The following is a 12,343-nucleotide window of genomic DNA, read 5'->3' on the forward strand; positions in this document are numbered from 1 at the left end:
TGAAATAAATACATTACAGATATGAATGTTTGAAACACACACTACTTCACACGAATGTATTAGAATTAACATTTACATGTTAACTTGTGAGTGCTAGAAAAATGTTGAACCGTATTCAAATGTGTGTAAATTTACACTATTTTACCAAAACAAAAAAAATCAGTAGTGATACATACATGTGAAATAATAGGCACAGAGTACAAAAAGGAAAATAACGCATCCACCTCTATTGTGAAAAACTTCACATGAAAAACAAACAAAAAAAATGTGTGTACTCTGTTATTGTATAGCTATGATTGAAATTATACATTTTTCTTGAAATAAAAACTAAACCAGATGGTAATATACAAAATAAAAGCATGCTTATTTCTGAAAAAAGATGTTTCTTGAATCATTACATTTGGAATTATAGAACAAAATCACAGCATGCAATTAATTGAGAATGGACAGCATAGCTAAAAGCAAGTTTGGAAAAAAAAAAATTCAATGGTGACACTTGAAGTGGGTCTATATTTTAAAAAATGGTGACATGACAAATTAATTCAAAATTGGTCAAAATGGAACGGAATGAGCCTACACACACACACAACCACAACATATACTCACCTTAATGTGATCACTTTCCCTTCTGTATGGCATTCTGTCCTGGTAGAAAGAAATATCACAGTGAGCAGAGGTTGACGAATGGCTCAAGCCCAACATCTTGTAGCTTCTCAATTCCTTCACCGCAGAATCAGACAACACTTTCTTTGGCATATGGCTATAGAACCCACGGTCCATCATGTTTGGCGAAACATCTCTAGCACGTTTCGGTTCACCCCCGTCCCAAGAATCAAAACCATTTGCAGCAGGTACATCAGATTCGCTCTTCTGTCGCAATCGCTTCCCCTCGGCACCTCTAAGATCACTTAACTTGTAACGTAACACTTCGATTTCTTCCCTGATGTACTTCTCCCTGGCGGTCGGAGGATAATTGCCGAACGACGCTTCCGACTGCAGTAGATGGTTACGCTGAGAAGAGTTCATTGGATGAAGACTGCTACTTCCTAATTTGCATCCATTTTCCGACGGAAAAGTAAAATCTGATTGGTTTTCATCCTCGCTCCAGTAACATTGATCAAAATTGCTTCTTCCTAACATATCCTTTGTACCTATGTCTTTGCTGTGGAATGAATTCGAAACTCTGATCGGCTTCACTGGCATGTTTAGCAGCGAATCAGATACATGGCCATCGCACCTATCCAGTTCTCGAACATTCTCAGATATATCCTTCAGCAGCGAACCCCGTGCATTGTTTAAATCACATATGTTTGGATGAGGATCATATTTGGAGTGCACCAATCTAGTTCTGTATCTTTTTGAGTTTGGCAAAATTTGAATCTCGTTATTCTCCTCGTTTGAATCTATGTCCATTATTTGGGAAGCACCACTAGAAAACTTATGTTTATCTACTAGATCAAGGTCACCTATCTGATGCTGATGACAGAAGCTATATTGCGAAGAATTACAATAACGATTTTCTAGTTCAGAGTCTTGCACAACCTTACTTTGGTGGGTATCAGGGGAACTATATAAGCGTGACAAATTTGATGGGTTAATGTTGTTTTCGTAGTCAAGGAAACTTTTCATTGCAACAGGCTCGTATCTCAACCCTCTACCTCCAAGAACAACCGTTTCACTTTTGGTTCTTCTTCTTCCACTGCGAAATGGCTTTACTGTGCTCGAGTCATTTTCGTATTCACAACCTGGACACCAGTTCGAATACTCCCACCGGCAGTGTAAATAATCTGGAGAGTGTTTCGTGTGGCTGACGTTCCGGCACTCCCTAAGTTCACTTCCGTGCGGATGCCCATAGCTTGAATTGGTGTTATTCAGGGGCACTTTCTGAACAACGTATGGTGTTGCCATGCTCACAAGTCACTTTGTTTTTTCCTGGTTAAAATTGAGCAGGTGAAAACAGAATTGGAACATCTGAAACAAATGAGAAAAATGGTTAGATAGTTGTAGTTGCATGAATCCTAAATAAAAATACTTGCACATGCACAGTGGAAAATAAACGGGTTAACCTTTTGACTACTACGTTCGGCCCGTATGTAGTGGAGCCTGCATGCCCACCTACCACTACATACAGCACGTACTATTGGCCAAAAGGGAAATATTCCTGTATGGTAATGGCCAAGAAAATGTACGAATGCCTCTGGTCGGGAAGGACAGAAGTCTACGTGTTGCTGCGACATCATTTGAGCACGTGACTATCGCAAGCAATGAGCAAAGCACGATCGTTATGCCATCTGTTGCTGAAAGTATGTAACCGTGCTATTGAGGAGTTTTGTTTTGTAGCATATTTTGTAAAACAAAAGCAGAAAAATATGGAGAAGAAGGATTATGTTGGATTATGTTCCGGAAGAAGAGAAGAGTGACTGTAGTGAGTCTGACTATTCAGATATATCCGATGTGGAAGACATACGTGAACGATCCTTTCAGTGATGGACGTGAGAATCAGACTTATAAGTTTCAAAATGACTATGATTTTCATCCTGCCGTCGTGGCTTAAGAACTGTCAACACCTGGCAAATGTATTGAAGCATTTTTTTCACATGTTGTAAAATATTTGGGTGTATGGACTAACAAGAGAGCTGACATGGAGAACACTAAATCGGATCATCTGATATTGACAGTTTTTTCAATATAGTTTGGATTTTCACATTTTTTCTTGTGTTTATTTGTTTTTCAACACACCTTTACATGTGTCTGATGCGGTACTGAATAATGTTAATTCTAATAATTTGAGGGCAGGGTTCGTTGGCACAGTGGTTCGGTTCCCACTTTGAACTGTAGGCCCAGTCCCGTCCGATTAGCCTTACTGAGCATAAAGTGGACTTAAAACACCACATCAATCAAAATAACAAATCTAATCATTTGAATACAAAAATTATGGAAGTAGCAAGGAATATGATAGACGATTTGCACTATCGCTAGGTGTTGCCTAATGCTCTCCGCATGGCATGGTTGTGGGATTCTCCTCTCTATTTACAGGCTGGGATTCAAGAGGTTACTTGTTCAATTTAACTATTCTGAAAAAATATGTAAAGGGTCATTATGACGAGGCATGTTACAGAAACTGCATCCTAACAATAAAGGTCACACTTGATATTTAATACAATAAAGGTCACACTTGATATTTAATGTCTATACTTCTGTATCCTATTTATCATTTCTCAACTGCAAAAAAAATAGGAGATGGTGAACTGAATAAAACAGGTCCATCTTGAAATCCACCACCCTCGATTTCGCTAGGGAATTATTTTTTTTTTTAGGAAGATTGTGTGTTGCAAATTGTGAAAAACAAAATTCTCGAGTGCAGAAACAAATATTTACAGGTGTACAGTCGGAGAAAGAATTACCTCGTCCACGGGACCGAAATTTCGTAACGTTTTAAAGCCTGCTGTTTATGCAACCCAAATAACAAATTATTCGCTTAAGTTTGGCTGGTGGATCTGAGTTCTGGGGAAGGATTGAGCATTGATAGCATGAGTCACATCACACAGCAACAACAAACAACAGCTGGGTGCTACGTGGCCTCAAGAAGAACATTTCAGCAACTGGTTTCTTGACAAGATCTACTCGTAAGGAAATATTCTTTTGAGTGATACTAGTCATTGTCAAGAAGGTTCACTGAAATGATGGTTCTCATCACAGGCCACATGCCACACGCTAATTTTTTAAGTCCAGTTTATGCACTGGACCTACAGATTAAAGTGGGATCCGAACCAAATGTTCCTCTATCTGGTATTGAATGTCGAAGATGTTACTACGACGCCATCGGAGAGGCAATGGAATGCCTTGAGAAAGAGACGAATGAAACCATATTTGACGTAAATTTTAAAAATAAGACAATATTTTGTGGTCACAGTTTCGAACCGTGGGAGAGGCATATATATTTTTTTGTCCCATCGTCCATTTCACGAGTTTATAATTCTTCCTCACCGACACGATTAACACGAGTGGTAGAAGATAAGCGAAGTACAAACTGAAACAGAAATAAAAGGAAAAAGCGGAACAAATTTTATCCATAATATTCTGCAGTCACTTCAGTCGTGTTCAAGGAATGCTACCTTTAAAGAGAGTCATGGTCTCTAACTTGTATTTTCCCTTTCGTTTGTGTCTCGATTCCCTCTGTCACGATTGGTCTAAAACTAATTAATGCGACGTTAATTAAACAATCCAAACAACGAAACAATGCACAATCAACTGCTCAAGATTCCATTTTTTTTTGAATCGGAAAACAATTGAGATGCAGTAAAATGAAGCAAGAAGCAGTAATAAACTGGGAATTTGGTACGGTATAGAATTAAATCGGTGAAGATGTTCCATTTCATTTGATTTTTGTTATTTGGTGTTGCTATTCTTTCACTTTTGGCAAATAGCGATGACGAAGATGAGTAATGAGTGATGATATGATGACATTGATTAACGGACACTCACCAAGAACACCCATGGCCAAGCCGAGATTCGAACCAGGGGCCCATGCTGTCGTAGCACGCTGTGCTAACCACTCCGCCACGGAGGTTGGTTAGGAGTGGACATTATACCATATTTTGTGTGTGCAATTGGGATCAATCAATGGAATGACTAGGCATATTATATTATTAATATATTCATATCATAATATCACATCATATTATTCGGCACGAAGTAACATCATAGACATTCAATCTTGCATTATTGCCTTTCAACTATTTCTTCGACTTCAGGTTAATAACATCAATAAGAGAAATTATGAAACAAATGATAATGAATGTGGGATATTGACAGTTATTTCGAATTACCTGACACAAGCAACATTAAGCAGACTCGGTGAGCAAGCTCATTAAGTGGTCAACCTTCGATCTCGTCACCAAAGTTCCCGGATTTAAGTACTGTCCTTGTCACAGGTGTTTGACTATTTCGTCATTAATTTCATGTAATGGTCACTCGTCCGCTACTAGGAAGAAAAGTGATGTTACGTAACAAAACTAATAAAAATAAACATGATCGAAGAGTACTTATTTCATCTCTCACGAAATCTCCTATACAACCGGGATATATATATATATGAAATATATGTAGCTATCTTCACATACTTTTTCGATTTCTATATTTAACTAGCCGAGACCGAGAACGGGAGAGCAATTTTCAATTCGAGAAACCGAGAGTAAAGTCTTGTTTCTTTCTTGACATCTCCCTAATTGAGTTGTTGTTCTGTTCGTTATTGGCATTGTATTGGCAATTATTGTCATTATTCCTCCCCTGTAGGTAAACCATAACGACGATTTATGATGAAATACAGTAGAGAAGATAAAAGGGCAAGAACAAGAGAGTCATGCATGCCCGGGACTTCAACCCAGAACCTTACGTAACGAGATTTGAAATTCTGGAGAAGGCATCAGTGTTTCGCTTGGCTTTTTCTTTCCTCAACTTCTGTTATTTTATCATACACGTATAATTAAAATGGGTCTGAGAAAATACGTTGCGACCCATAATTGTGTTGGTTAGATGCTATAAATGTGAACTCAAACATGGAATAAATTATTCCCTTTTGTATGTGGTTGAACATGAAATTTTCTTACACTGTGACAATTTCTTTTTTAGTTTTTCTGCACAGATAAGCTAATCTCGACTGGACCTTCAGTTTAAAATGGCATACGAACTACTACGTGCATCCACCGTGTATCGAACCCGGGATCCCTTGATTATAAGGTGACGACGTTATCATTACGCCATCGAGGAGGCCCCGAGAGAAAATATTATTTCACTCGATCTATACAATAATTTATTTAAACGTTTACATTTTTATTTTCTTCTTTCTTTTTTGTTAACTACTCTTCTACGACTCTTTTTATGTCTTGGAATTTCTTCTTGTTTCAGGAAAAAAATAATACAATTAGGCTGTATACCCCCCCCCCCCCCATTCAAATTAGATAGAAAGCTCACTCTCGAGAACTAATTTATAAATAACGTAACCATTAGGAAACAATTCGAACATTAACTGATATAACTGCAGATGAAACAATACTTACAGACGCTAACGAAATATCTATTCTTGTATAAGCTCACAGGCAACAGGTATCTGGTGAGTCATTCACTCTTGCTAACTACGAGCAAAGGTCACGGAACCAAAGGGTGGCAAACAGGCGTCTGCTCTACGAAACTAGGGTTAGCAGACGAGACTCGTGTTCCTGTTATCAATGACGTACGAAATAAGGAGGAACACAGCTTTCATATCAAACTAGACCTGTGTTTTGGTCCCGTCATTGCATGTAAAACACTTTCTCGTCGTGGCCTTGAAGGCCTACGTAAAGGCTTCTCTGCAAGAAAGATATCTTAGCATTGAGGGGAGGAAAAGTGTGTGTGTGTGTGTATTAAGATCCTTCAACTTTCGTATTTTTCTTCATTTCAGAACGCGTGCTGTATCGTCGATTTAATCTAATCTAGCCGTTCTAGGTTCTGTTTCTGTTCGGTAATTTCACATTGTCTTCCTGCTTACGTTATTCGCGACGAAGCTTCTGGTTTCGATAATCTGGACGATAATGGGATTGTGTTGGTTGGTTGATTTGGTGTCTTAAGTCCACTTTATGCACAGTAAGACTAATCAGGAATGCACCTACAGTTTAAAGTGGTATCCGAACCACTATGTACCTACACATTACTTTGCTGCTTGATATTTGCATGCTAAGATGTAGGAAATGCTACATTTTCAGTGTGTGGAATTAAGATTTATTTTTGATACGAAGAATCGGAGAATGGAGAAGTGAGAAAAGTATCACCTCACATGTTTGAATTATAGCCCCCCCGCCCCACACACACAGGATATAGGCCGTGGTTTTTATAACGAAATATAACATGGATGAATTGTGTCAAGAAAAACTGGAGCCTATTCACATCCCTACGGAACTTGGAAGAAAGTCCACGTAGAAATTAGAAAGTTCTGTTCCGCCAAAATCGAGACATATAGTAAATGAAAAAGCAAAGTGCTACCTTGTGCTTTGCAGCAAGCCATGAAGGCGTGTAGGGGGTGCGGAGTTAGGGTCCCACACTTTCTTGTTAAGGCCGAAGGTGGGGATAATGTGATCAGCACCACGCCCCTGGCCGCCTTTAACCCTCTTCCCCCGAAGTTTCCTAGAGGTACCCACTTTATACGATGCTGGGTGGGTGCCGGAGCCACTTGAACCGGTGGACAAAATTCCAATTCTCCCCAGTCGGAGATCGAACTCAGATCTCTCACATGGTAATCAAACTCCCTAACGACCAAGCTACCGCGGCACATATAGTATAGTAGCCTCTGTAATTAAGGCAAGAATTATTTAAGCGTTTCGTTCAACGGTTTTAGGGGAATCATTTTCGGACATAGGCTATAACTCTTGTTGGTTCTGACGTCACGTGACTTTCCTACATTTCCTGTGTCTGTTGGCTATTGCATGAAAGACGAGTTGCTCCTTGAGACAGACAGAATCACCCGATCACCTAAAGGTGCAATGTGTGTTGCCTACCTTTCCGGCATTATTTACTGCCATTAAAGTCTTATGGGGAAGAACTTTTTTCCACCACTGTACAGCCATTTAAAGTGGAGATACAGCTGTTTAAAAGTTGCGAGGTGGAAGTCTACTTAGAGCCATGTCAGTTTCGTAGCAGCCACCAGCACCCGTACCGATGGATATATAACAGTAGCTTTTTCAGGGTTAAACAAAAAAAAAATCATAAAAATTGACCCCCCCAACACACACAGTTTCCGGGCTCCGCCCCTGGGGTAATTGACCTACCGCCCCCTACCTCTACAGCCGTCCCGCAACCGCTCCGGTCTTTTTCTATAGAGTCCCTTTAAAGGCATGTTAGAACCTGGCCAACACTATTTATAAAAATTTCCTTCCGCGCTAGTTAAAAACACCCTTTCTTAGAAGAAACTTCATTTTGGACAAAAAAATTCGAAATGTGCTAGAAATAGAGGGTGGAGGATTTCACGATGCAGCCAAGACAATTTTTAATGTGTAACATGTCTTTCACAATAACTTCAACAAACCCAACCATTCATTCTCAGAAAACCTGTATGTGAAAAGTGGATGCTGGTGACCATGTTCAGAGACGAGAAAGGGGAAAATTTTGCATTGTTTATGATATGCTTTTAGCTTCCTGAAATGTTAGAATGAAGTAATGGGTGCTTCTACATTTGGCTGATTGATTTAGTTTACTTTACTTCACATTTAAACCCCTCCACTCTGGCTACCCGCCTTTTTCTATAGAGTCCCTTTGAATAAAAACATGAAAAAATACGAATCAAAACATGACTTTAAAAAAGTTGAATCTTAGTGGAAATTTGCATATATATTCCAGTTGAAAACCAAATTTCGACCTGGCAATACTGTGTGTTTACAACATGGATTAGGTTCAAGGAAACCAGCTATGGCAAGAAATGTAGTTGTATTTTTTTTATTATTTCATAGAAATGTAACTTCAAATAGAGAAATGCACAGTGGCAATTCGAAGTGTTAAATACATACTATTAGCCCACAATATTTGCTTTACTTTCAAACGGTAAAACACAAGGGTCGATTGTGCAGTCTAGCCGAATTCAGCCCTAACAATGTGAACATTTAGGAATGTAATACCCCTTCATACCTACGTCACATGTCATATTAGCAGCAGTACTCCATATTGGAACACCTTGTGGTATTCTTCCAATTGCATGGTGTGCAGGAAGAAACAAGTACTTGTCCTTCACACAAAAATAAATGCACACTGTCCCAATAAAACCTGGTGAAAATATCTTGGTAAAACTTTACTATAGGCGAGACGGATTTCTTCAATTTACAGGAGAAAGTACTTACACAAATCATTTTCTGTAGCGTTGTTGAAGTTCGGGAATGTAGTTTAGATCCATTTTATTGTGAATGCATGTGGTTTTCTACGAAAATCTCTTTCCGACGTGCTATTATTGCTGCTGCCGCCATTCGTTTTCTGCACGAGACCACAATGTTCCGTGTGTTAGATAACGTAAACCCCGTAGTCAGTGTTTCAAACCACGCCGTGTTATCGCCACAAGATGATGTGTCGAGGATGCATCATGAAGTTGTTGCCAGGTGTGGAAGATGCCGTGGAATTTGTAATTCAACACGGAATCTTGAAGAAAGAAGTGGAATGCAGAACGTGGAAAGTTGAAATTCACAAGAATTCCGTGTATTATCTTTCATCCAGAAAAACTGATGTTGTCCGTATATTCTCAATTGAACGAAATGAGTGCTAATGGAACCTAACCTAACCTCGTCCCCGTGATGGTTCGTGGGGCTATCATGAATTTTGGGGGCTACCCATGGATGGTTTTTGAGGCTAACGTCAATGGTTTCATAATTACTCTTTATTCAAAAATTGAACTTTTTTTCATGATAAAATTTCTTGGTGTTTTTTTTTAATTTAGGTATTTTTCGGTGAACAAGGTTGCAACACTGCATGCACACTCCAAATCGACAAAACACTGGCACAACGCGTGATGAATGGGTAATCTATCACCATATTGTGTGTGGTACTAGTTTACTATCCTTCGGACAGATTTCTTCATTTCTACAGAAGAAACTACTTACCGTAATAAGTTCCTGTAGTATTGTCTAACATCTGGAAGGTGTTTTGTGTGATGTGGGAATGTTTCATAGCGGAAATTCAACCATTGATGCATAGCCCCACGAACCATTCATACATAGCCCCACAAACAATTTCCAGTAAGGTTAGGTTAGGTAGGGTCACAATGGGTTACAATAGTTAAAAATTGGTTTCGAAAAAAATATGCGTAGCCCCACACACCATTCTCGCATAGCCCCACGAACCATTTGCGGAAACGTACGTTCTTCAGTTACAAAAACACTTTTTTTTAAAAAAAAAAAAAAATTGATCAAAAAACGTGAATACACGTTAAAAAATGATCCGCGAAGCAGATAGGTAAGTACAAATGTCAAAAATTGACGAAACTCAGAAGTTATAGGTGTCCGAAGGATAGTAAACATTTACCTTGTGTGTAAATAAGGAAGAACAGTAAGTACTCGTTAATGTAAGAAATAGACATTATTTTCGTTAGAAATTCATTATTTCACCTAAAAATGTTCCGCAATGCAGAATAGTACGTTAGCAATGTAAAAAAGTGCGACATAAATGATTTATAGGTGTCTCACCTATAGTAAAGTAGTACCAATATCTCAAAAAAAAAATTATAATTGGTCATTATGACCTTACCAGAAATTTTACCCTACCAACTGAATGTGCAAATCAAATTCAGTAAATTCAAATCAATCAAAAATTGCTACAGGGATTTGAAATGCATATTTAAGTTTTAAATTTGGAAAATACAAAGCAAAATAGCCTGTAGTTATAAATACCGTGTGCACTTTCAATTTTGTGTCCCTATATTGGTTGGTTATTAAACTACACATTAGTCTGGCAAAGTTCCAAAGCAACCCAACACAAAATAGGCAGAAATTAGACATTAAATTTTTACCTGTGTTTTGGAACTACTAAATTCCAAATTAAACTTATGGTATAAGAACTGGAACATATTTGCACTGTACTGTATATCGTATTCTTAACGCGAGACAGGTTTCCGATTATTAAAAATAAAAAACCATTTATCATAGGTCTTAACGTTCTTATTCACCCCGAGTGTTGCTATTATTTCTTCCTGCAGATATATACTCATTTCCGATTCAATGGAGATCAAGCAATTTGCCTCGTACATTAAATAACACTAATAACTATTACGCCCACTCAAAAAACTAGAACTATTTATCCTATGTCTTAACGTTCATATTCATCCCGAGTGTTGCTATTATTTCTTTCTGCAGAGATACTCATTTTTGATTCAACGAAGATTTTCTTTACTTTCAAATTCAGCCAGTTTACCTCAAACAATAAATAACACTAATAACTAATACGACCACTCAAAAGAAAAACTAATCTATAAATTCAACGACTGTCATGCACAATAATGGAGGAACAAATATCACTGCTAACTTTTAAGACTTGCTGTTATAATAAACAAATTGAATGTTTAAATCATTTATTAACTACGTTAAAGGAACATACCTTCTAAAACTGACAACATGGGAAACACTTGAAACAACTAAATTTAAAATTAATAACAAAATATAAAAATTAACTTAGAACCCGAGAACACGTTCTTTCTTTGTGCGGGATGTTTGTGCAGAACTCCCTTATCCCTCCTGCCGATATCCCAGCGCGCTAATGTCGGAAAATCCGCCGAGAAAATATGTGCGTTCTTGCCATAATGTGTGAAATATTATTTTCTTCCGATTTGTAATAACATAATATTATCTATAACATAATTGCGTAATATTTAACATACCCAGGATCAATTCTTTGCATTCTTCCAAGATTTACAATTGCTCCCTTTCGCCGCCATAACAATGACAGTGACCGCATATACCATGATGCTCAAAGAACAAACACTTGAAATACAAAATGCAAAACTGTAAGTAGCTGTAAGTAATCTCCAAATGTACAAATTAAATCTTCTTCTTGGGGGAAAAGTATGAAGAATATGGTTACGTAAATGTTGAACTTGTCTTAAATATATAAACCAAATCGACTTATTTCATGGGGACATTCCAATAAAGAAAAGAGCGCTGGTTGAAGTAAGAGGTTAGCAAGGAGAATAGTTACAGTTTGTCGGAATGAAAATAATCACTTCCGTGTTGCGTCTTGCATGTATATCAAGGACAACGGATGGTAATCCTGTCACGTTGCAAAGTTGCATGTTTATCAATTTTGATCCAAGGATTCAGATTCTCAATTCGATGCGATAATATACAGTATGTAACCAGTGGCGAAGCGTGACATTTTTACGTAGTCATCGCAAGATTAGCCAAACGTGAGGGTCGATCTTTCAACAGACAGGGGGCGGGGCACAATATGTATCTGCGATAAACGCCAAGGTCACTGCCAATCCAATGTAAAATCTCATACCACAGACCTTACGACTACAAAAGACACATAATTCTATCCCATACGACGAGAATTATTAACTGTAACTTAATATATATTTAAATATGATGGAAACTGAAATGCACAAACACCTCAATCACTCATGCCTCAATTATCGAGTTTAAAGGTAAGGAGAACCTTTACGGTTCGCCGGCAATTGTTGTTTTGATAATGAAAAGCAGATTCATGTCGTTCAATGTGTGCTTTTCCTCTTAACAAATAGAAATAGCAGCAGGCCCATAGCCATGAATTATTTGTAGGCAGGCCCGTAGCTAGAGGGGGGCAGGGGGGGCAACTGCCCTCCTGAGACCCTGCTCTGCCCCCC

The 12,343-nt window shown here is 38.2% G+C and overlaps 1 protein-coding gene across 3 annotated transcripts in view; it reads right to left on the reverse strand.

Moving 5' to 3' along the window:
• The window catches only part of LOC145996179 (uncharacterized), a 76,394-nt gene extending 74,443 nt beyond the window's left edge, over positions 1–1,951 (reverse strand). For all 3 annotated transcript variants that reach the window (XM_083132535.1, XM_083132534.1, XM_083132537.1), the window contains exon 1: positions 607–1,951. In XM_083132535.1, the coding sequence (XP_082988661.1) occupies positions 607–1,908 (1,302 nt within the window). In that variant the 5' untranslated portion in view covers positions 1,909–1,951. The remainder of the gene's footprint in view (positions 1–606) is intronic.
• Positions 1,952–12,343: the final 10,392 nt, after the last annotated feature.

Source organism: Lepisma saccharinum, chromosome 12 (assembly GCF_977018435.1).
Source record: "Lepisma saccharinum chromosome 12, izLepSacc3.1, whole genome shotgun sequence".
In the NCBI taxonomy this organism is placed as follows: Eukaryota; Metazoa; Arthropoda; class Insecta; order Zygentoma; family Lepismatidae; genus Lepisma; species Lepisma saccharinum.